The sequence below is a fragment of the Betta splendens genome, chromosome 15 (assembly GCF_900634795.4).
Source record: "Betta splendens chromosome 15, fBetSpl5.4, whole genome shotgun sequence".
Lineage (NCBI taxonomy): Eukaryota > Metazoa > Chordata > Actinopteri > Anabantiformes > Osphronemidae > Betta > Betta splendens.
In genome coordinates this window covers 5,810,485-5,837,050 of record NC_040895.2, presented here as the reverse complement: position 1 = coordinate 5,837,050, position 26,566 = coordinate 5,810,485, and the positions used below count along the sequence as shown (strand labels likewise).

At 44.5% G+C, this 26,566-nt stretch overlaps 1 protein-coding gene across 2 annotated transcripts in view; it reads right to left on the bottom strand.

Annotated features, from left to right (window-relative positions):
• The window catches only part of LOC114870630 (adhesion G protein-coupled receptor A3), a 102,733-nt gene that overhangs the window by 75,026 nt on the left and 1,141 nt on the right, over positions 1 to 26,566 (bottom strand). For both annotated transcript variants that reach the window (XM_029175546.3, XM_029175547.3), the window contains exons 2-6: positions 16,469 to 16,540; positions 6,358 to 6,429; positions 4,794 to 4,865; positions 4,457 to 4,528; positions 3,901 to 4,064 (exon numbers count right to left, since the gene is read on the bottom strand). In XM_029175546.3, coding sequence (XP_029031379.1) covers positions 3,901 to 4,064; positions 4,457 to 4,528; positions 4,794 to 4,865; positions 6,358 to 6,429; positions 16,469 to 16,540 — 452 coding nt within the window. The remainder of the gene's footprint in view (positions 1 to 3,900; positions 4,065 to 4,456; positions 4,529 to 4,793; positions 4,866 to 6,357; positions 6,430 to 16,468; positions 16,541 to 26,566) is intronic.

The window sequence follows — 26,566 nt, the reverse complement described above, 5'->3', positions numbered from 1 at the left end:
AGCGGGGAGGTCAACCCTCCTTCCTTGGGAGACAAGGAACGAGGCAGCGCTGAGGATGAGGAGGGTGGCCGGTCCGTATACTTCCATCCATCTTGTCAGCGGCGTTAACATCTCCACCCACCGCACTGCAACTCAACTCTAATTAAACCAGACTGGTGTTAAGTGTGCACACACCACTGAGGCACACAGCCCTACTACATGGAGCCGTGTGTTCTTTCAAGCCTGCACTGCTGTTCCTGCAGTGGTGGAGGAGGAAGAGCCTCCAGCATCCTGTGGACTCTCCTGGACTCTTTGAAATAACAGGGGCTGGTTTACTCGCTGGCTGGGTCCTGTAGCCTCTTTTGGCAGAAGTCTTCCCTTCTGATGCAGTGGCATTTATGAGTCAATGAAGCATCAATGATTGAACCAATCAGAAGACAACGTAAGGTCTTTAATCCAAATCAACCTATTGCTCATGTGTGTAGTTAATGTAGTGATCTGAGCACCTCGCTCAGCTCTCTACTGCACCACCACTGCTCCTTTTACACGAGCCAGACATTTCCTTGGACACACTCCAGACGTGGAGCACAGGCAAACGCTTTCACCTTTGCTTGGATTCCAGTCGGTTGCTTGGACACGTGGGCCCAAAGTGTTTTACTGCGTGGCTTTGAAGATCGAAGCGCCGAGGTGTCGGGTCGAACGCGTTTCCCTGATGAAGCAGAGCACTGCCGCTTATGGTAATGCAGAAGCTAGCGAGCAGCCACGCTATTAGCACATGGGAGGCTCTGACCTCAATTTTCTACATAAGTAAGTCATAATCAAAGGTGCACAATCAAAAGTGCCGGAGTTACATAAAAGCCTGTCACTATTATTGGCTTCTCTGTGATGACATCTCTCTGTAATTACTCGCGCTGACCCCGCTGGAGTGCGAAGACTCTACGATAGCCCTCAGCGACAGTCGCGGAGGCTCTGTTATCTCCTGTGGGGGGGTGGGGGTGGTGAGTGCTGGGGATGCAAGGCAGAAACAGCACGGGGCCATCGGCTATTGACTTGGCCGACGCGGATACTGTTGAAACAACGCTGTGAGCCAAGGATCAGACTGTGGCTGCTTGCCTTCGCCCATCGAATCCTGCCAGAGCGAAAGGCAATTATTGCGTGTGTGTGTGTGTGTGTGTGTGTGTGTGTGTGTGTGTGTGTGTGTGTGTGCGTGCGTGCGTGCGGGAGAGGGAAGAGGAGACGAGGGCAGAGGCAGAATGTGCGTGTGTGTGTGTGTGTGTGTGTGTGTGTGTGTGTGTGTGTGTGTGTGTGTGTGTGTGTGTGTGTGTGTGTGTGGTACATTAGCACAGTGACCAACACTGGCTACCAGGGGCTAACTAGAGGTCTTTCTAATTGGAGCCTGGAGTGCGCCAGTGCAAAATTGATAGTGGTCTAGACTTTATAGCCCATTAAAGACACTCCCTAAAATGGTAAATGCTTTTTGATGGCATCAGAGCTTATTGTTCTATTAAAACATTCTGCCACTTACTGAAGTCCACATTGTATATTTTGTTTTATAAAAAAAGTGACAATGCGAAAAATGAACGTATGCAGATTGTTTTTTGCAGCTTGTGATGATTAAACCAGCAGCTTGTTTTAGCCACTAATAAAAAACATCTGGCATTAATGCACCGTCTGTGTCGTCACTGTGCCAGCAGACTTACAGATTTTTAAATGTATTATTAAAGAATTATAAGTTTTACCCTTGGCACAGACTCCAAATATATGTTGTGCAGATACATAGAGTGTGACTGTGTGACACAACTGTGTCATTCATCCTCCAATTCATCCAATTTACATATGTACATGTTTATTATCTGTAAAAAATACTTTGTAAGTCTGGTGCTTTTTGTATCCCAGCATAAAAAAATGAGTCACTTTCTGTCAATAAACACTGTGCTTCATTGACTCATAAATGCCACTGCATCAGAAGGGAATCCACCCACTGATGATGCTCTCCACAAAAAACAGAGTTGCATTTGCAGTTTAGTTATTTCTAGAAAACAGGGTTGGACACAGTACCTAAAATGAAGCCACTACAATAACTAAGACTGCTTTATCTTAGTTATTGTAGTGGCTTCATTTTATTGTATTGCTACCGGGAGGTTTACATTTTCATTTTTTGATTGGATTTTTAATACTTTTTCTTAATTTTGTCATTCTTAAGCGGTAGCTCTAGGATTCTTGTCCTTCACCTCATTATTTTTTCTCTCACAGTAACTGAATTTAAGTCACATACCTCTTCAAAGACTAATATGACAGAATATATCAAGCTCCATTTCTTGATATTTTTATATAATCAAATTATTAGAGCACAGCAGAGACAGGGGCATTTCATTTAATGACAGCCCATAATTGCATGTGGTGTCATCATTCAAATCACACTGCTGGAGAAGGTGGGGGTCTGTCCTGCAGCGTATACCATGTATGAATGCTCTGTGTGCTCATCTCTGTGTTCCACAACCAGAAGGCCAAGACTAGATGAGGCAAACAAACAGGAAGTACTGTATCGGTGAGCAGATAATGACTCACGCCTACGATGTGCTACAGTCCAGAGTGGATGGAGAATGAAAGATTCCTTTTGTGATTAAAAAAACACAACGGGGGCGCATAATTATAATCTCTATTCTGTGTAACGTAATGTAACGCTGTAGCGTTGCCACTTTTTTATCCCACCCATGATTTCTCCTGACAACAAGCATCTGGTGCTGAGCAGGTTTCCATTCACACGTGCCTAACAAGGTCCTGGCCAGCGCACAAGCCTGCACCACATTCATTTACAAAACTAGGCCATTTGACGCGTGATGGCAAAATGCAATAACCAACAGGAAAATATGGTTACGCCACACTATCCAATTGGAGATTGCTTGTTGCCAAGTGACTGAATGAGGCATTATGAGGTGGAGTTTTTGGAGAGGCAGATGGATCCAAACATGACCAGAGCCAGGAGCCCAGAACATTATCATTGTAATCCCCATAATGGATTTCTTAAGGCCTGAAAGAAGCGCTCCTCGTTCTGCCACCGGATTCCAGTCATGGCTCTTTGTCCGTGCCTCGTGCACAGAATTACCCTGTAATTGCTTTGGATTGTTCTGCGCAAATGAAAAGCACATACAATTAGGATCACAGGGAAACGGGCGCGTGGCGCTGACGTTTCGGGGCAGCGCTGTCATGTGCATTCAAACACACAAGCTACGAGGGGGATGACGTAGATGTGATTTTCCTCAATCTTGAGCGCTGTTCCCTGCATCAACAGGGAGAAGACGGAGGATTGCATCACGTGTGGGCTTCAGCACGGCGCAGAGACGGGAAAGGGGGGAGATTGCCTGTTTAACACAAGCCTTATAGAAAATGAAAAAGGACAGTAAAGCTTTGTTTCTACCTTATTGTACCTCAACAGCATCCACTGAGTAAAGAGGCCATTTTAGTCTGCTTAACACTCAGACCGATGAGAGACACCAAACAGCAGCAACAGTCATTTAATCTAAAAACCTCCCTCCGTGAAGTATTAATGACGCAGCTGTTTTCTGTTCCTTCCCCATTTATGTGGTTTAATAGAACATCATGTATTTACTGTAATTTATGCAACAGGGGAAAGTAAACTTTCCAGCCAGAGTGTGTAGAACAGTCAATTTCAGGACTCGGAGACCTGCTGACTTTCAATCTGGCCTCGTACTTAGCAGCTAATTCACACCTGGGACGCCAGGTGGAAATTATTAATTAACTAATTACCAAATGTGCTAATTAAGTGGCGCATTATTTTGGGATGGCATTCAAGAGGTTTTTTTCACTGCTACAAATTCAGTTTATTGCAGAAAATTAGATTATTGGAAGGTACAACATAGAATAAAAAACGACACTCCTCACACTTGGCCGATCCCTTACCGCACACGAGCTGGTGTTCGCGTAGGTTGCGGAGCTCCAGGCCGTGCAGGTAGGTGGGGAACACACACACGGTGTCGTTACCGATCCGTACAGAGTTGCTCCGGGCCCAGAGGAGCAGCCACTTCAGCTGACAGTCACAGAACAGAGTCTCAGTGTGGAAGTGCCTGATGGGAAGGCAGGCGCACGGTCACCGCATCACGGATTTTGCTCATGCATTAACTCCACAGGAGACATTTACTGTGCAAAACACACGCGTACAGTGAGTGGGAAAGTGAATGATGGTTTCATTGCATTCAAATGCTCCGGCTCTAAACAGGTACAGGTACTGTGCTTGCCCAATCATTGGCATGGTTTCCTGGCTCACCTACATGGAATGGAGCCATCCCTAATGTCATTACATGCACCTGTGCTGAGCCACAATTATAGTAAATACCAGTGAAAAGCTAATCAAACTTCTTGGCTTGCTCTTTTACAAACCCTTAGAATAATGCTTTCATTTCTTCTTCAAAGCTGGTGAATGGATGTATTTTGTGTGCATAAAGTGTGTTTGCCTTACAGCACTCTGAGAGCCAGGAGGTGCGTGAAGAGCCCAATGGTCAGAGTAGAGAAGATGTTTCCAGATAGATTCCTGTTTGTTGCAAAAAAGAAATCAAATGCTTTTACACAGAAACAGGCTGATCTCAGGGAGAACTACTAGAGCAAATGACTGTAATTTGTTGCACATCCCTAAAGAACCAAACACCAAAGTGCACACACATACACGCGCACACGCACGCACGCACGCACGCACGCGCACACACACACACACACACACACACACACACACACACACACACACACACACACACACACACACACACACACGGAATGTTTTCAATTTTGGGATTACTTACAATTTTGACAAGCTGCCCAGATCAAGAAACATTTGGGGTGAAAGGCAGCCAATCCTGTTGTTGGACAAATCCCTGCAAGAACAAAAACATGCATCAGATCAAACATTAAATATACATTTAGATATTTTACAAGCAGGAGAACTGTGAATATGAATGAACTGCAGAAATGATCCTGTGTTAGTGTACGTTTCCATCTGTTACCTTCTGAAGAACACAGGAAACCTAAACAGCTGTGAAAACTGCCTTGGTTATCCAGAGCTATGCTCATTCATCATCAACTTCCTGCAATAGCTGCCCTGAACTTTTGTAACCTTTAACTCCTCACACAACCACTGCTGGTGCGCACGCACACACACACACACACACACACAAACAAACACATGCAAACGCAGCGTGTGAGCGTCTGAGCGCTGCCGCGTCTGTGCCATCGCGCGTTGTAATTAAAGAGCTGCTTTACTGGAGCAGCTGTGGGAAAATAGGCAGAGCTCTGGAGTAATCACCGGTTGGGGAGCACTTAAATTAGCACTGCGCTGCTCCCGGAGCCTGGCGCACACGCGTCCCGCATCAGCACGGATAACTGGCTGTTTGCATGTGTGCGCCCGAGCCCACTAAATATCAGGCTGCAATCACATCACTCACTCTGAGGCCTAGAAGTGGAAAACAGGCGAGTCCAGTTTACAGACCATTAAAAAAATAGATGTGCATCCTTTTCTATGGCTTTATATATTTTTACACAATCTGTAAACTAATATGCTTCTATATTTTAACTTTGAAATCTAACTGTATTACAAATGAATCACAGCATTGCTGTACAGTATGATGGGTGGGGCGACCGTACAGCTGGAGGACTGCACAGCTGTGTAGTTACAGTATACAGCAAGTCTAGAGGCAAGAACTAAAGTTTTGGTTTTTGCAGAGTTTGACTGAAACACACCACGCAGATGTTGTAAGATGCTACACGTGATCAGAAATGTCTAAATGCATTTAATAATGTAAATTGTCATTTTTTTTTTTCTGGAGTAAACATAAAAGAGTGGGAGTTGGGGGGTGAAAAAGAAAAATAAGCAAATAGAAGTAGTTTGGTGATTTTGCCTCAATGAAGAAACATTTGGTTAAGACTATTGTTTCATAAATTTTTCATCATGTAAATAAACCTTACACTCGCAACCTGTCCAGGGTCTCGCTTAGCAAAATGACAACATGTCGTCATTTGATGGATGCATGGATAAGAAAATGTTCGTTACAAGGCGTGAGGTGAGGCTGCCTGAACTCAATTTTACTTTTATTTTGCTTGTTTGTCTCCTAGCAATACAGCCTCACACAGCTAATGTCTGTAAAGCAACGAATGCATCAATGAAGAGACAGAACCTAATGAAGTTTAATCGTCCACATGCATTGCTTCTAAAAGCCGTTTATGCAGAGACAGTTCAGAAACGCCTGAAATGGCCTTTTCTCCACACCTCAGTTCACTTTTCACTCTTACTCCTTCTTATTGTCCCTAAGGCCAAAGAACGTGTCCCTGTGTCCCCTGGAGAAGCCTATTATAAGGCTTCATCATACTCACAGTCTCCTCAGGGCTAGCAGACCACGAAAGGCCCCGGGCTCCAATGTACTTATCAAATTATTCTTCAGGTCCCTGGGGAACAGAGAGAGAGAGGGAGAGAGAGAGGGAGACTCAATTGTCAGTTAAATCTGTGACTATTTAACTAAATGTATATTTTTTTGAATGCTGGTTAGATATTATATATTTGAAATGCACTGAGCTTATGCTTGTTGACCCTCTTTCAAAATGTGCATGAGAGTATTTAGACAGTAGTAGAGGGCTATCTCCAGGATAAAGGGGTTTTTTATACAGAAGGAGCCCCATTAACTGGCACCAGCTTATTAAAACAAAGAACTGCCAACAGAAGTATTTGTGCTATTTTTAAAAGGAGTTTCAAATTAAAATGTCATATAGTGAGTTGCTGGGGCCATTTGTTGGCGGCTGACTTGCACCTGTTAGCTGGACAGACAGCACAGGCCATTTCCTGCATACTTTAGACCCAGACCACATCCAGCCAAGAGGCAAAAACACACATGTTGTGGTTCGAGTCAGGCACTGCTCGTCCACCCTCGCCGCCCAACCCCTGAAACCTCTGACTCTACTAAAAATGGATCTCAGAAAAATCTCTCTCTGGTTTTCCCTCCAGGCCAAAGAAAACTTCCTGAAATTGTGTCCCTGGTTTCCTTTAACTCTGTACTGTATGTCCAGCATGATGAGATTAGGAAGAAGGTAGAGCCCTTTTTGCTGCTCAGCTTAGCTCTGTTTTTTTTCTTTAATTAGCAGTCACAGAGGCCAGATCACGGCCAGCCAAGAGAAACAAAACAAGACTGAAAGTACCATCAACGCCGCAACCATGAGAGAAAATAAATGCAATGCTAAAAGTAGGGCTTTTTTTTTGCAGATGGGGCTGTTTGGAAAATAAATGTTCCATTTTAACGTTTCACATCAGAAGCTGCACTAAATAACTCACTGGGAGCTCGTCGACATGCAGTAATGCAGATTCTTCTTCAGGCACAAAAATCTGCTGCCGCTGGATGAAAGGCTATTGGCTGAGGCTGTTTTACAGTAACTGATGTTAATTTGCTCGAAGGAAAGCATTAGTTACAGATACAGAAGCCCAGCCATCATTAGCCACAGAAAAAATGACTCCTATCTAGGGTTAATGATCTGTGCGTTGTGTTAAATTGTTTGGTTTGTGGTTAAACACACACTTTGTCTGCACCATTAGGACTTCCCAGCATGCTTCCCCAACCAGGTTGTGGCCAGTCACAAGCACATTATGAATAAATGGATGATAAAGTTGCTCTTTCTGTATTTACTTCAGTATTTCTATTCATAAAAAGGTGTCTCATGCTGTTCTCATCTGGAGTTTGAATAAATCTGAGTAATTAGTTAGAATATGTTTCCTAATTTGAGCTGGACCAAAAAAACAAGGACTGCTGCCAGGGTTAAAAAAACACCCTTAATAACTTTAAATAACTAAAACTTCAATAAAAATCCCTACAACACCAGATCTTAGAATGAAGTAACAGAGTTAGGAGACAAAGATTAGATTCAATAAATCAGGAAGTCAAAATCATCACAAGACCTTGTGGGAACAAATAAATCAAAGAGCTCAAGACATGGACAACTGAAATAATTCTGCATTAAAATCTGGCATGATAGGTGAAACCTCTGCTTATTAACAACTTATTTATTAATCGTAAACATGATTTATTCCTTATGAGCAAAAAGACAACATGCATCATGATGCCGAGATCTATCCAACACAGATTGTCTGACAGTGTTCAAGGAGAGGTATTTATATTATATATGTATATATTTAATCTGATGTTCGAACCAGGAAATGGCTGGAAAGAGGGGAAAAACGGGAAGTGGGAGGAGTGGGAGGTAGTCTGAGTGTCAGAGTCGGAGTGAGGGGTCACACGCCTTTTGAAGAGCACCGAATGTGCCTTTTTAACCCACTAACCTGGTGCAGACAGGGTGGCCAGCGGCTAGCTCTCATCCAACACAGCCTTTGATTATTCACAATGTAGAACAAAAGAGCAAGTGGAGGGTGGAGGTCAACGGGGCGACTGCGGTGCCTGCAGCTTCTCCTTTAATCCTCCACGGTCCTGCAGCTCGCTGCCCTCTCATCTCAAAATTTGCTGAACGCACAAATATTACCACACTGTCCACCGGCTTCACTGCCGTACCAAGGGTCAAAGGTTAGTGCTCAGGAAGTTTACATGTAAGAAAATACAGTATCGTCATGAGAAATGATGCATTGAGTTACGTGAAATCAGCCACATCCTGGGTTTGGTAATGTGTTTACTCATTTACAGTTTCACAGTTGCTTCCTTTGATTTAAGGTTATAACAATTAAAAGGAAACAGCACATTTGACTTAGGATTATTTGTTTGGCATACTTCATTAGTTTATGTAGCACATACAGTACATTACATTACAATTATTTGGTACAAATGAGTCCCCAAACAAAAAGTTGCACTGTTGAGGACGTCAACTGAGGCCGGTTTTTATACAATCTCCTATGACTGGACTGCACCAACTGAACAGATGTGTGAGAGGAGAACTATGAGGAACATTTTTTTTATTATAATTAATATGTAATTTCTATTTGTTATATTAATTTGTTCCTTTTCTGTATCTAACGCTGTATCTAACGAGGTGTGAGCTAATTTAACTGCCTACTAGAGTTTGCTTGTAATTTGTCAGTCTTAGCTATGTGTGTGTGTGTGTCTGTGCCTTGTGTTACGCACAACCTTACAGTATTTACAGTTGTCACCCCTGCAGCAGTGACGACACTATCAACAAAGAACTGATATACTGTGTAATAAATCATGATCGTGTCAAACCACGGCAAGGATTCAGACGGGTGTGGTTCGGGACACAAGACGTCCAGAGTGCCAAAAATGCTCAACAATGAGAGGAAATGATCTGAAAGGGAATTTTGCATCCTTTTCTGTGATTAACCGTGTGGCACGATGTGTAATGCCATTGCTGTACGTGCCAAACAGGATGAAACAAAGAAGCATCATACAAGAGTAACCTGTGAAACATGCATCACGTGCAAAGACGTGAAACTGTTGGAGAAGCTGCTCTGTAAAATGTCTCCTTTATCACCAGTTTGCAGATTTGCACCACACCCACATTCAATGTAGAAACAGGCCGAAGTGACAGTCAGGACCACAGGAGGGCTCCTTCTCAGTTACAGTACCTCATTCTAGACTCCCGCAAGCACACGTGTACGTTACAACTCCTACATATTATACTCTAGGACCCCTGCTGTACTGTAATTTCCATCAGTGCCTGAGTTTGACGTGTACAGTATATTTCAGTCCACTTTGACTCTATATACTGTCGCTTAACACAAATTCACCCCCCACTGTCAAGTTAGTTTTTGTTTCTATCCACAGCGGGCAACTATGCGTCAAGAGCTGGCATCATTAACCCAACTGAATCAATAGATCTGATGACTAACCGATGAGTAAAATATACTCATGCACTATTCAACAATACAGGTACAACATTGGTCACTTGAGGCTTTTCAAAGAACTACACTGAATCACAGCAGCCACTCAGCGATCACACATCATGCTGACATAGAAAGTCTGTTTGGTGCTCTTTTCAGTCGTGGTCAACAAAGAACCTGGTCACTTTTGAGAATTCAGAATAGACACACACTCACACACACACACACAACGGTGATAAGTACTGTTTGGCAGGCGGGCCTCGCATACCTGCTGTAGTTACAGCTGGAGCATCTCAAATGAGCTGAATGTTGGGACAATAACCGTTTCCCACTTCCCAGGCACTGCATGGTTGAGGAGCTGGAGCGGCTCTCGGTTTAGAGTCGCCCATTTGTGGTTAATGTTTGAAAAGCTGCTGAAGTGCTACCCAATTAATTTAAATGCGTCGCACTGTATGTCTTCGACTGCTCAATTTCTCCTGAGCCATGTGACCCTGAGGACATCAGCCCGTTCACAATGTGACACTAATAGGCAGACTCCTCTCCGAATCTAGATGATTAGCACATCACACAGGCACACGGATGCAGAGCCACATGCACACACACAAAACCACTAAACAGAACACTATTTTCTCTTTGATATCAAACAGCTTTTAATCATGCTCGGTCTCATTAAATGAATCTCATTGATGATGTAATTATCAAAATACCATCAGATTCCCAAAAGGTCAAATTCTCCATGAAGCATGTAAAAGTGAAGCTGGCTCGCTCAAATCTAAAAGGAAAATGAGGCTCCATGATTAACTGCACGGACAGCTAATGAAATAATGACGACCTGTATTCAGTCATTTTATTTTATCTGAACCTTGCTTGTACGTAGTGAACATATCTGTATGATAAAGGGCCAAAAACAAACTGGCAGTTTTCATTTCCAGCTGCATATTCAGGACAGAAGAAGACATTTAAACATGACCACTATTTTGCAGTGTTGCAATATGCTTAGGTTAGAGAACCATCTGCACCACAGCCAAAACATTGCTAATAGAAACTCTTTGAATGTACAATGTAAGCCAACACTGTATCTACTGTAATTCCCAAAGTTTCTGTCTATTTGCCAATGGACAGTAACGTACCTAATCAAGGTTTCATTTGCACATGTTATGAGGCAGCTGGTTGGCGTTTTGTCTTGCAGCAGATTCGCTAGCAGGGAGATATATTACTTTCCAGTTCACAGACTGGTTGGATTTCTCAATTTGCACTTGGTACTGACCTGAGTTGACCTGTTGCATCTGCAAAACAACCACTGGGAGAATCAACAATATTGGTTAAAAAATAAAATGTCTACTGGATGCTGGCTATTGTACCAGACTACACTAGATCCCAGCAAACACATCAGCCCAGAGACACACTGAGGCGCGTCCAGAGGGGGCTGCCTTGGCCCCAGCACCATTTTGAAAATACTGATTGGAATGTGTTCAAGGAGGCAGCTACCTTGGAAGACCTCACTGATCTGTGACACTACACATAAGTGTAGCTGAGGACCTGAAAAATTCAATTCAATTGAGGGGAGAGATGACGCGGCATCAAAGGAGCAGAACAGAATTACGCATGGCAGAATGTGCACGGCCAAAGAGGTACAGTACACTCGAAGAAGGTCATCAAAGGCTCAGGAAGACGAGCCTTTTGACTGTGATGTCTCCCCTCCAGATGCACTGAACTGCTCCTATCGTCAGTGTGACCAGTGAAGTGATCACTCAGCGAAGGGGGGAGGTGAGTTAAATAACAATATACCATTTGGGAGAAATGGAGATGTTTTTTTCACTTTATTGATAGATTGGTAATGTGGAGGATGTGATAAATTCTGCTTATGGTGTACTCCGGGTTCTCTGGTTTCCTCCCACAGTCCAAAGACATGCAATTAGGTTGATTGGGAAGTCTGATCTTCTGTAGGTGAGCGAGTGCTTGTGTGTGTATATACAGTATGAGGCCCTGTCATGGACTGTCGACCTGTCCACCGTGAACCCTCTCGCCCGCTTGTAAACTGGGGTAGACTCCATCATGCCTGCAACCCTTATGAGGAAAAAGCGGCCAAGGTAATGAGAGAGTAAATTACCTTGAATTGATCAATCAAGTTGAATGAATTAACTGGACCTCACTCGCCACAGGCTCTTCACCCTTTACCGTTTTGACATGGAGGATCATGACCTCATCAGCTTGTGTGTCAATCAATGATTAAATAAAATATTTGGTTCTAATTATTCAAACTCAAATATACAGCGCAAACATGAGATTAGCGGAAAACTGGGGACAATAACCCAGCATTAACCAATATTAAAACTGACTCCAGGACTTATTTCTCAACAATTAGCATAATGTGTCCTTTGCATTTTAGCCATAATGGTTCAAATTACAACATGCTAAACAAACAGAATGAACTCAATGATGTTAAGTGATTGTAGCACCTTCTATGTAAATGATCACAGAGCCGCTGCACTAGCATGGCTTTAAAGGTTCTGCTTAACTAATGTGGGACGGAAAAAAAGATAAATTGATATGAAAATGACTCCACTTTTTGGAGATACCAAAATAGAGGTGCACACAGTCGTATTTAAAATCTAAGCCAAACGTTTGTGTTAAAAAAAAGGGAAATTAACCCTCCTATCTCCTGCGTGTGGCTCTGTCATTAATGTGACCGAGTGAAGCTCTGCTGCCAATGTGGAGCGGGTTTATTAAAACCATTTGTTTACGCGTTAAATATTCATGGTTCGGCTTGCAGATGCTTTGAGGGAAGGCCTGGCCACAAACACGCGGCGGGACAGATAAATGCCCACTGGATTGTAAATAAACATGTGTTGAAAGCTCAGTGTGGAGGGGAGTGAAGGCGATCACACAGTTCAACAAGCTGACAGGATGGTAGCCGGAGCCAGAGCAAGCAGCAGTCGTGTGTGTTTGTATTATGGAAATATTATATAGCACTACAGGACCTGTGGGCATGAATTAATCATTTAACCTTCACAAGCAGAATTAAAGAGCCCATTTGAACAGTCAACACTTACCAATACAGAGCCGGCAGATACACTGGGCAAATTCTACATTCTACCTATAATGTATGTTTTAGAAATATTTTTTTTATTTAAATCTAAAGAAATATGAAGAACTCAAAGAAAATTATTAAAGTTTCCACCAAATACTACTATAGTGAAGCTGACATACGTCCAGACAATATGACATGAACAGGAATTGTCTGTCGTCCTACAGTATAATGGGTCCAGTGGACGGTAAAATAGACCGGAGAACCGGGTCCAGGAGGCCAGAAGCTGTGCAGTCCAGTTATAACACTCAGCCCCCAGGGGGAGCAGCAGTAACCATGGTGAGAACACCGGGGAGCTGTGAGGCTCTGAGAAGGACCTGCACATACACCCACATAACCTCTCCCCTCTCCCCCACACACTTCAATAGATACAGTACCAGTCCATCCAGACTGACCCAAACCCAAGGGGAACATCAGAACTGCCCCTCCAGCTTGTGTGTGTGTGTGTGTGTTGTTCACATGTTGTGGCTCAACTGTGACTAAGCAACGGCCTCCTGTCAAATAACAATATAACCAGTCATATTTCATGACTATGCTTTGGTCCATTTAAGGCTTCTTCCTAACCCTATCTGGAAATGACACTGTGGCCTCTCCAAGATGACACTTAGTGCGAAGCAACAGAACCAAAGCAGAATCCCCATGTAAACAGCAACATGACTTTGTTATGCTCTACATATACAACAGATTAATTGTGAACAGCTGAATTATTATACTGTTGTATTACTTTTATTAGATCTTAGTACCGACTGATATGGGACAATCAGCTTTTTGCATTTGAGCTTTTTTTATTAAAATCATTTGAATGTTGACAAAGCCTCTCTTATTTGCTGTCACTGCTGTTCCCACGGTAAACCTTGACCCCATACATTTGATTTGGTCACCACGTGATCCGCTTTCACCGCTGCACCTGCTCTGACAGTCTGGACTTGACTCTCGGCCGCATTCTCATGCACGACCAGCCAGAGGACGCGTCCTTCGGCGCGTTGCCACGCCCTCATCAATCACCTCCCAAGGTGAGGCGGCGAGGAAAAACCCCTGACTAAACGCCGGTGGTAACAAGAGGAGTCACAAAACTTCCAAGAGGACGCGTCTTCACAGCCCCTGACATCTACTTCTCAGAATGAGTAATTGCAGACGCCCCTGTGAATCCTGATACTGTCTCCGCCTGGAGCCGAGGTCCACTCCGTCTATTCAATCTGCCTCCAGACTCCTCGAGCCAGACAAATAACATTTGGCCAAATAAACAAAGAAATATATACCGGCTGCTCTCACTGCTCTGTAAAAGAAAAAAAAGACAGACAGTCTGCCAAGAATGAAGCCGCTGTCACCTCCCAAACAACCAGGAAAACAAGGAGCACTGTAAAAATTCTTCAATTCTGAAGGCGATGGGACAAAAACAACAAGTCAAGAACCTGTGTAATTTCATGTATGATAATAATATAAAATGGATAAAATATTGCAACACCACTGGGATAAACAGGAAACAGGAAAGATAATCCCGGCCTGTCCGAGTCTGTGGGAACTGCGATGAAGCGGCGATTCAGTGTCCTGAGCGGAGAACAGTGAGGAGCTTTGTTCCTGCCTCGCTCCCGTGGGACCCAGTTTGGCTGATGGTAATGGGCTTGTGTCCATGCGGGGGGATTCAGGCCATCATCCAGCATGCGGGCAGCCTCCATTAAAAGGGACACTATCTCACAGAGGCAAATCACGTTAAAAGCATTTTCTGTGGGGGATTAATAAAGTTGCTGATGTGTTCCCTCGCCGGACGCGAAGGGGTCTGTGGCGGTAACGATAACGAGGAAAGGCCCAATGCTGCACGGTGGCTGGAGAGAAAACTTCATACAGGAATTAATTTCTTAACTAAACATTGTGATTATTGAGGTTAAACTGTTGCATTGCAGCCTGGTTTGTGTTACCAGCTCAGGACATTGTCTTTGTTTAGGCGGCAGTGTGTCACATTGTGCATTGAGCTCCGCCGCCAACAACTCATTAAGGGACTGTTTCATCCACATTCTCTGCTGAGGCTCCAGGCATCACTGAGGAAAGACCGATCACACGTAGACGTGCACCAGACACAGTCAGCGCAACAACTGTAGAATTTAATGACGACAGTGACTTGGTTACAAGCAAACTGCGTAAACAGCCGTCCTCAGCATTTTGACACGTTCCGTTTTTTTTTCCCCATCGACCACTGTGCTTAAGTGGAGCCTGAAAGAGTCATCGGCGGCCGTTCACAGCTGTCTGCGTATCCATCCATCACAGAGCGACCTTCGGCAGGAGAGTGGCAGGAATATAATTGTTACAAAGTAACTTTTCAATTCAGTGAGATCTCATTGGCCACCGTTGGTCGGGAGGTGGAAGGTGCAGCTCTTCACACTAGGAGAACCCGAACACTAATTATCTTCATGGCTGGATCCCTCCAGTGGTAATTAAAAAATAGGTTGTGTAATATGGATGAACCACACTTTAATGAACTTTGCATTTAATACAAACAAAATCCCAAAAGGTCTGTTAGTGGAGGTACCCAGCTTCTCCAGTAGTGAGGGGAAGCACACCCACACCCACACCCACAGCCGTTATTAAGCTTGTCAATCAGCTGCCAAATGGCCAGGATCCTCGCGTGCGGCCGCTCGGCCCGGCGCAGGCGGGCGCCGTCGGCCGGGGCCAGACGAGGGAACAGCTGGCCGCCACTTTCAACTCGCCGGGGCTACCTGGCCTGGCGTCAGCTGCCGGTGACAGACGCGTCTCCGCCACATGCTGCGCGGCCGGACAGATGGACGAGCTGCACCCAGAGACGGAGGTGAGGGGAGAGACGGGCAGGTCGGCCGCAGCCGAAGCCAAAGGCCGTGTGTCCTTAAAAGTCACGCTGCTGCCGCTGGGAGGACTGGGGGGACTGGGAGGACTGGGAGGACTGGGCGGAAAGGCTTAACGGCGCTAATAAGGCCCGCGGAGACCGGCGACGGCGTCCTGTGGATCGACTGGTGGCACGGTCGCCAGAATGGAAGGTGAAATCATTTTACTGATGCTGATCTAATGTGGGTTATTCTCGAAGCAATCGCTGCTCGTGTCTGCGAGCGTCTAATACAGCAGAGCGTCCTGTGCACAGAGACAGCCGCTGCCTGACTCCAGTAAAGCCTCTGATTTCCTCATCATCAGCCAAAGTCAGTGTCACCATGAGGTGGAAAAAAGAAGTGATCACTGGGTTGGATGGAGGTGAAAGCAATCAATAGGGGGCAGCAGCCAGAGGCTCATCGTCAGACTGCTCGGCCCCCTGGGAGATCTCATACAATGCGTCTGATTCATCTACATGGACTGGGGGCGCTGAGTCATGCAGTCGTACGTCCCTGATCTTTATATGATGCTGAAGATTGTCCCTTTTAAGACAGTTACTGGGAATTAAGGTTAAGCACATGGACTTCAAAAGGTGAATGACTCCTAACATGAGTCTGCTACTGTAATTCCCACCACTCCCCCACGTTCACCTTTTCCACGTTGCAGAGCAGTGGTGACAGCTACAGTATTAGAACATTTTATGCCAACACAGACACACAGAGCTTGATTTAAGTACTCACAGTTTCTCCAGCGCGGCCAAACCGTAGAAGGAGCCATTCCTCACCAGGGAGATCTTGTTGTTACTCAGGTTCCTGTTTAGAGGTGAAAAGATATGACACAGGGTAGACGAGGTGAGAATGCGAAACGAGCGACAGGACGCACAACTTGTGAATATCACAAAAAAAATAGAGCGGTGGGAAATTACTTATTGAAATGGCTGATAAATTGTTTATACGCCGACTGTCAATATGTTTGCAGGAGATAAGGATTTACGTCTGATGAGATCGCAGCTGTAAATTACTCATCCCGGCCACGTTTCCGTCTTGTTTATGGACGTTTGCGGGCGAAACGGGCAGTGATCCAAGCCCACCTCATTCCTCCTGCACTCCTCTGTCAAAACATCAGCCTAATAGAAGCTTCAAGAAACGCTGCTTCAGCACAACTCAATCATCCATTGCTCACACAACAACGGCAAACAAATCAATGAAATGCACCACAGGGACCTGGAAAGTGATGAATTTATATTCTGAGGTGATTCAGTGGCTCCATTTTGATTATTGAAGTGACAGTTGTCACTATTTTTCCCTTTTCTAATGAATTTTGCCAGTGGAGAACCCAGAAAGGAGAAAAGGTTCCAGTAAGAGGGTTGAGAGCAGAGGGTTCAATCTGACCTGAAGTTTAACTCACAAGTATTCAAATAAGTTCAAATAAGTTCAGTATTATTATGACCAGTTCCTATTAAGTAGTAAGTAAGTAAGTATTAAGTATTATATGTAACCAATTGTTAATTGTTACTAGTTGCTGGTTTATGCAAATAAAAGAATGTTTGATATTTATCACAGGGGACAAACATTGTTTTTTTGTATTTTAATTACAGATGTTAACAGCAAGAAACTATAAAGGCAACAAGAACAAGAAACTAGAAGTACTAGATGAATGTCAGATTCAACACTTTATTAGTTTAATTTCTTTGATATATTCTAAAACCAGTGAGTTGGTCTTTGAACCAGTTGACTTCTACCACACATTTACCAGGTATCAGGTTTGTTTTAGTTCAACAGGAGCTGCATTACAAACCATATATTGAACTCTATTTTACATAGAAACATAACTCTATGTGGCACATTTGCATTAATGAGTATGATCACATGGCTAATTTGCAAACCGCTGAAGGAATGTTTAATATTTATGAACTAATATGACCACATGTATACTTTACACACTTACACTATATTAACCTGTCATAAGCGTTTGTTATGTAAAGCACCAGCAGCACTGCCTCTGGGGTGCAGTACAGTACGTGGTCCTTAGAGATGCATTTGGCTGGCATCAGAAGCAAAAGTAGAGCACACACACACACACACACACACACACACACACACACACACACACACACACACACACACACACACACACACACATCCTTGTACTTACGTCAAAGTGAGGACTTTCCTTGACATACAGTAATGCCTTCCCTAGCCCCTCACCCTAACCATCACAACTAAAGGCAGACATCTAACCTTTGCCCTAATCTGAACCAAAACTCAATTCTAACCTCAGCCCTAAAATCACATCTTAACCCTCAAACAGACCAAAATGTCCTCACTTTGGTAGGAAAGTAGGTATTTTGGTTCTCACTGAGATGCAAGTGCACGTACACACACACACACACAAACACACGCACACAATTTAGCTCACAAAGCCTTGGGATTTGATCTTCACCTCTACCGTTAACACAACGCTTCATATTCAGTACTTTATTCCCTTTAAACTCTAGTTATAGCCACAAACGAAATCTCAATTAGGACGATATAACGTCAACCTGTTAGAGACAAACACTGTGGAGTGCACGGTGAACAGGCCAGCGCTGTGTTAGAACAATCCCTTGGTGACTTGTTAGCCCACCTCACACACAGAAGAAGTCAACAAGCACGTTTGTACGGTCTAACCAGATCACACAAGAACACAAGCACCGAGTCAGATACCGCTGGTCACACGGCACCTCTACTGTACAAGCCGAGCACTGCACCTGAGAACGAAGCTTAGCCCCAGAATGTCTTCAGGTTGTCGGTTCAATATTTTCCGCCTTGCGGACGTTGTTGTTTTTTCGTTTTCCTTTGACATAAACGTTTACTTAGACTCAAAAATAAGTAGACGTGTCAAAAAATAGAACTTGCTTGTCAAAGGCGAAAGGCCAAAGGTCAAGGAAGGAAGGAAGGATATGGAAGGAATATCTTTACTGTAAATATGGAACAAATATCCGCTTAGCCTCATGGATGACTGAACTACACTGAGCGGTCAAAGACTGAACATCACGGCCAGTGTGAACTTCATGTGTATCTGTCCTATTCTGGTAAGATTCCCTGACAGACGTGTAAAATAGAAATCAGAAGGGACATTACAGTATGTAAACAAGTGCTTGGCTGAGATATGCAACCGGACAGGTAAGTACAGATATTATAGAGAACTATAAGTGAACCGCTGTTAAATCCATCATTATCACACACACACACACACACACACACACACACACACACACACACACACACACACACACACACACTTTACAGAGCTGTACGTTACAGTAAAACAGGGCAAGAAGCTAATGATTTATATTGAACTTATTCTACAGTCTAGATTAACATCATTTTAAATACACCTTGGACAGCGATTCAGGGTTTCATATCTGCTGAAATATTGATTGCTTCACTCGGCTCTTAAATCATCTGCAGCCGAGCTGCTCTGCCTTGGTGGTGTCTGTGCCCGGCTGTGTGAGCTGTTATGGCAAAAATTGTCTCTTCCTTACTTCTATGTGTCTTCCTTACTTCTATGCAGTTATTATATGATTTATGACTTATGTTCTGCAATTAATATCTTATGTTTTGTCTTACTGTATGCATTTGACATTTCACCTAGATTGTTCAATGGTTGTCTCTGCCTGATAGACTCTCAACTCTAGCTCCCAAACCCAAGGTCGGGGAGTTGTGTCTCTGTCTGTTGAGACTTGGTGCTCCTTTCTCACAGATAGTTGGACGTCAGCAATGCAGGTGTGAGAATGTAAACATCTTCACACACACTGTGACAGGGAGGAGATGGTGCATGTAATTTGATTGGGTTAGAAAGACATTCCACCCTAGTCGGACAGAGAAGCTAAAAGGCAGAAGCAACTTTAGGATCGTGGGCTCTTTGCATCACACCTTCGTGGTGTGTGCACTGATCTCCCCAGCTGGTTTTTGGTTTGTTGATGTGCACGATCAACATCCATGCTTTTTATTTGCTTTCCCCATTATTTTTATTTTCTTTATTATTTCAATAAATCACACAAAAGGACAACTCTCTCTCATCTACGTCTTTATGGAAAATTTCCACCACAGAGCTGACATCTATGTGTGGTTTGGCCTATTCCCTGCCATCAGATGACCACACAAACACACCTCCCTGTCCTCTTTTAATAAGGGACAGTAGGTCCTCTGAGTGAAGGGCCACATGTGGAGGCAGAGGTAATTGGGATGGGTCAGTGGTACCCTCTGACAACACATCGCTCATTATGGCTGTAGGAAACATATATTCAATTGTAACCCCAGGATTAAATTGTGTAATCCCACATTGCATTGTGGGATTACAAACACTTGGGTGACAGAGTACCCGAAAACCTACTGTACTCTAAACAATTCACCTATTGCATGAGAAATATTTTTTTTTCCAGACAAAATATAGAAGACAACATTTTGCATTTATGTAAGTTTCTGCACTTGAGTGGCGAGTTTAAAGACTGCCTTGCTCCTTATGTGGGGAAAGTACCTCCAGAATCTCTGCACAGTCATAACAGTTGTCTTGGCAGGAAAAGCAAGATTGAAGACAGGAAGTGGCTTCTCAGTGAAAGGCCAGGATGGAAACCAACCCGTGTCAGCATTTTCACGTCAACATACAAAATTGTATTTACATTTGGGTCTGCTCCAAAAGAAAGTGTCTGCAAATACCAGGCATTCGTTAGTTGTTAAATTAAACACTCTTACGGGAGGTGAAATACAACGTTTGTCAACTTTTGCTTTGTTGCCAGCAACACACAGGGTCACATTCTAGTTAAAACGTGCAGTGTTTTCTTGATAAACAGTCTTAAATTTCATGGATAATGAAACAAATGCAGACTACTTTCTAACATGAGCTTCATAAAAGTCCTTATATAAAAGATCTGGAAAGTGTGAAACTGCAGCTGAAGGGTTACAGGCAGCCGTTTAGGGAGGCAACGTGAGTAGGCAAAAAATATATATGGATTTTCATTGTTGTTGATCCAAACGTCAATATCCTCCCAGAGGTTCTGTCAGTTCGGATTCATCTCGACACCAAGCTCTCCGAGAGCTGAAAATTGCAGCAGATATACGGTAAGCCGTGGTGGCGTCGGCTGGACACGGGGAGAAGCTTTGATGGAAGGCTGGACGAGTCCACAGCAATATTTCAGGGTTCATAGCTTAGAAATTTCATACATAGATTCATTGAAGGGCTGAAAGTTTTTTTTTTATATGTCTAGAGCCTCAATCTGTCTATTTACACTTAGATTTCAAATAAACTGCCGCAGACCTTTAAACTCACCGCCGGGTGAATGGAGTGATCAAATCACGGCTGTCAGTACTGGTATCACAGGACACCCATCACGTCCTGCGTCCCCCGTCCTGTTCCTCAGCGGACGCACGTCCCGCCTCCCTGTTTGTGGAAACCCGAGCGCGTCCTGCGCCACGTGGCTGTGTGCGTCTGCTCGCTGACCCCTGCGTGTCTGGACGTCCCGGAGAATCGCAGGAAAAACAGAAGTGGACATTATCCTGGCAGATTTCAGCTCAGCTGCCTGCACGCAGTTATGTTCTGTAGATGCAGCTACTGGGGTTTCAGCACCAGTATAAGAAATAAAATCTGCTTTTCACAGGTCTCCATTTAAACTTGTTAATGTATTTTACATGTAACAGAAGCAACACAGAGTTACATCAGTAATAAAACTACACACATACAGTATGGGGGAATGTAACTTAAGGAGGTTTGTAAAACTTCCAGATACTGAAGAACTGAAATGCTCAGATAAGAGGTCTAGTCCAGCAGCAGCACACAGATATGGTAGATGTTGACCTCTACACAGCTGCAGCTTTAACTCTCATGAATCCTAAATTTGATTCGCCTTTAGTCGCCGGGTCACAGACACACCGACTAAACACAGGGAGCCAGCTCTGTAATATAACACAGGAACTCTGCCTGTCATTCTCCCTCCGTGCGCCGCAGCTGGGACGCCTCTGCATCCAGCAGGAAAGCGGCCGCTCTAAAAACCAGCCTGGCTGCAGATTACCCACGACATCCAAGACGTATTATTACAGGAAAACAGAAACAAGAATGGCTCTGATGGACGCCATCCAACACACACACACACACACACACACACACACACACACACACACACACACACACACACACACACACACACACACACACACACACACACACACACACACACACACCCCAGTGGAGTAAAGATCACATTGTCAACTATGACAAACATTTGGATCTTCTGGCCTCAGGGTTTCTAACCACTTCTCCTTAAACAGTCTGACCCTCTGTTGTTGTTTTAGAGGATCAGGTTACTAGAGGCAGCTGACCAAAATAACATATTTCATCTCGGCTGACGTTAACCTTGGATGGAAACCAGACTCAGGAGTTATCTACAGATATTAATGGAGCTTCACAGCGACAAGCAGCTTTCATAAGGTACAGCTGAAGATGAGTCGTGATGGATACATATTAGTGTGTGTGTGTGTGTGTGTGTGTGTGTGTGTGTGTGTGTGTGTGTGTGTGTGTGTGTGTGTGTGTGTGTGTGTGTGTGTGTGTGCATGTGTGCGTGCGTGCGTGTGTAATGTAAACAGAAGTAATTTGTCCACAAAAACCCTGGAGCCACGACGTGATGCCAAAGTTTCCTCCTGACAATAAACAAAGTAGCATGACTCTGTGACAGCGTACAATAACCAAGTGCTAATTTGAGATTCTGCAGCTCAACAAATGCCAAGCTACACTTCAGTATTTACATTTCAAACGTTTTATTGCAAGCGTGCTGATGAAAACACTGAAAAGGTGGGACTTAGTTTATTCGCACTTTACAATTCAGAATCTACAGTAAGTTTGTTAAATGAAATTTCTATAATAACAATAATCATTAATTAATCAATCTGTGTTGTTGCTCATCTAAGCATTAGAAGGAGGATCCCATTGCTATCAAATACTAAATTATTATCATATTGAAATGATAGAAGATGTTGCACACGCTGGATGCATTAATATTTTTATTGCAGCATCCCCCTAAATTATTATTTTGCTTGCTTTGCTCGAGTCCTGAGTGTTCAGTATTCAGCTCATCACCGTCTGAGGTAACACACACACACATCAGTCAACATTAATGACTTTCACTGACAAATATACAAGCTGACAAGCTTCAAGGCTTCTGCACACACACACACACACACACACACACACACACACACACACACACACACACACACACACACACACACACACACACACACACACACACACACACACACACACACACACCTCATAACGGCCTGCCAAGCCTCCTGTGAGACAGGCACAAGGGCTAATAAACTTCCTACTGAGAACAGAAGCAGCGCACATCAGGGCTTTAATCACCTTGTTTTACAATGAGTCAGAAAACAGGGGAAAGACAATGCGCTCCTACGTTGGCCTCTGCTACTCCCTCAAATTTACGGCCCTTTAAGTAACTCCAGTATTTACTCTGCAGCGCAGGGAGGAGGCGGAGGCGGCAGAGCAGGGATGTATTCTTGGCAGACACTGTATTTATCTTTACCTAATATTTTAGACGCCGAGTCTGGGTTTCGACACATTCTTGATTTTTCAAGGCCGCGGCGCTACTTACGGGCCCACCTCTACACCCCCCAGCGGCCGTGAACTCTCCATCAGTGAATCATTATTGTCTAAAGCAACGCCGATCAGCTGCTGCATGCGAAGGTCAGCGGAGCCGCACTCTCGCTGAGCGATGTATCAATACTCATCCACAGAAGCAGGGGAAGAAACCTTGACAAGAAACCAACCCTTGGTTCGTTAAGAGATTAATCAGCGTCTGCTCGTTAAGGAGAGCTTGTAACATCACATCTCGGCCTCGACCTCAGTCCTTCATGCTTTAGTTATTGAAAGGAGAAAGTGTTAGGGATCTGAAAGTATTACGCCCTCTGGGGCTCAGACGACTGATAACAGAGTGTGCACTCATGAAAGATGAACCTTTTTTTTTTAAATCTTCCATATCTGCGGAGATAAGCACAAGAAAAGCCAACAAAGAGTCAATGAGAGAAAGATGGACTGGCGTGACTCCCTGCAGGCTGAGATGTAACATATAGTACTGTCCACCACGTCTCATCAGGGTCTCTTCCCTCACGGCTCTTTAAATGAACAGGCAGCTCTCTTCGCAGGTGGCAGAGCTCACTCACTGGGTTTGTTAGTGAGGTAACACACAAATATGGACTGACCACGTGTGCGCAGCAATGAAATATTCATGTAGAAGTGCTCAGAACTCCGAGGAGGGTAGAGCACAAACAGCACCTCGGCAGACTAGAAGAGAAACCCCTCAAGGAATAACAGCAAGGGGAAAAAGGAGAGGGAGTGGATGAGGAGAGGAGCGAATTATATTTTTAGAAATCAAAAAAAATCCAAATAACACAGGAGAAGGCGGAAAGCCATTTTAGGAAAAGGATCAAGACAAAGAATCGGTTGTGATGCGAGGATGCACGCAGATCAATACAGACCCGCGTCCCTTTGACGATGCTATGGAAGGATTCCTCCAAGGCGTCTGAAGACTCACGGGTCCATCGCTGCAGTGGCACCGTGACTGACACCTTCCTGTACCGGCCCGGAGCCAGCTACAGCCGGGTCCTGGTCTGAGCCATAAATAGCCCGTCCTGTCCGCTTCTGGACGGATGACGGAGACACGGCAGGTTCACAGGTCAGGCTGCTGCAACCAAACACCGAACGGCCTCATCGTCTTCGCTTTGCACAGAAGACAGACGCTGTGGAGGTTAGGGTGCCTCCTTTATGAGCATTTACTGCCACATTGACAAAACACCTTTGAAGACTATGTACTCACATATTTTTAATGGGTTCTGGCAACAAACTGCAGCTCTCAATAACTGTTGCAGTATACAATATAACAGTTTGTGTGCTAGTGTTCATTTTGTTAATGCCATGACTATGAATGCAAATTGAATGTGACAAAAAAATATTTATAATCCGATTGCGTCGGATTATAAATGTTAAATAACTGCTAAAATTATAAATATTATGTAAAACAATAAGAAATGAACAAAGGTTTTCCTCCATTTTTTGTTCAAGAATGTGAGAAATAACTTCATATTTGCAAATGTGGCAAGTTCAGCGTTTTGGGGTTTTTAGCCTCAGATAGAAATCAGAAGGAACAAAACCACAGGTTCACCATTGCAGGTGATGGTCTTCAATATCTATTTGGACGGTTTTTCATGTGACGACAGCTGCCATACGCTCACATTGAGTTTGACTGGAGCGCAGCCTGCAACAGTCACGCAACCATGGGGAAAACACACTGGAGCCATTCGAACTCACGCAGCGGGCTGCTCTCAGCAGGTCACATGTAATAGTCAGATATTATATGCAAATACAACATGACCCGGGTCTGGTTACAATACGGCAGCTCAGCGAGAGGCGAAGCGGCGGCGGCTGCGCGACAACCTTCGCAACCTTTGTTCCACTTACGCACGGCGCGCGTCCCATCGCCTGCGCTTTCCAGCTGTGAGCAGACGCCGGCTCAGAGGCAGTCAGCTGAGACCGCGCCACCACCGAATAATCTGTTTGCAGCCGCCGTGTCACCTCAATCTGTCTGACTCTCAGCCGACGCTCCTCCCGGGCACCTTTCCCAGCATCCTCTCTGTCGCTTCCTCTACTGCTCCCGAGTTCCTCTCTTTGTCTGACCTCCAGCTTCTCTCCATCCCTTTCACCTGCTGCAGCACTGCCTGACACAGGTGTCGGCTACTGTACAATCCCACAGAGAGACGACGCCTCGACTGCTTGGCTGCAATGCAACCACTCCACCAGATAGGACCCGAGGAGAGGAGCGCTGTCAGAACGAGCTCACCAGCCCTCAACTGGCCTGAGAAAAAGGAAAAAGCTCTGCAGAGTTCCTCAACTAAACTCACATTCACGCACGTGTGCTTGTTGGTTTCCTGGAGGTTTCCCACCGCTGCGTTTAAATAAAGCTGGCGTTTAATTCTGGCTGAGAGGAGCTCAGTGTCGACGTATAGACAATAGAAGGTGAGAACTCGATGACGGACACGTTCAGGAGTTCAGTGGCAGTGACCAGGAGGACATCTGTACGTGCATGCTTCCCTTCGAATATTTGTTTATGTGCACAGCACATCTAAACAAAGAGAGAGCGGGGAGGCCATGAAGGTCACATTTCCTAATGCAGGAAACTGCTTCCTTCCAACTGCAGCTCCACTGCAGGGTTTCCTTCACCAACGAGCAGGACTTGGTGAGACTTCTACACATTTGTAACGGTCTAATAATAAGTGTCGAGCAAACAGAGGAAGGAGACGTCTTCCTATGAGAGCATTCATTCAGATTTATCCATAGAGTAGGAAACGCCAAGTCTGGGCATTGTTTATCTGCGTGGACCACTTTCAGTGACTGTAAACTACAGTACGAAACAATGCCACTCTGACGAATGTCAAAGAAAAGACAAGCCTCCAGTAAAAGGAAAAAAGGCCTGCAATTAAGCAAACACCACTCCAGATACAAAGCAGTCAGCAAGTGCTACATTAACCAGCCACGACTGGTTGGCTGGAACCTGTCAACGGCCTTTGCATTCAGGATTTGCATTGGCCTCCAATTTCTGAGACTACAGCAGCCTATTAATCCACGAGTCAATCTGTGCACCTGCCAAGGCGAGGGGGGGGGGGGTCTTTCATCTTCAGGAGAGGCACATATGAACACGAAGAGAAGTGACTGTCAAGCTGCAAGTCTGTATTTGAATAACTTTGACTACAATGCAAATAACGTCCCTAAAGGAGGCCGAGCGGCGGAGAGTC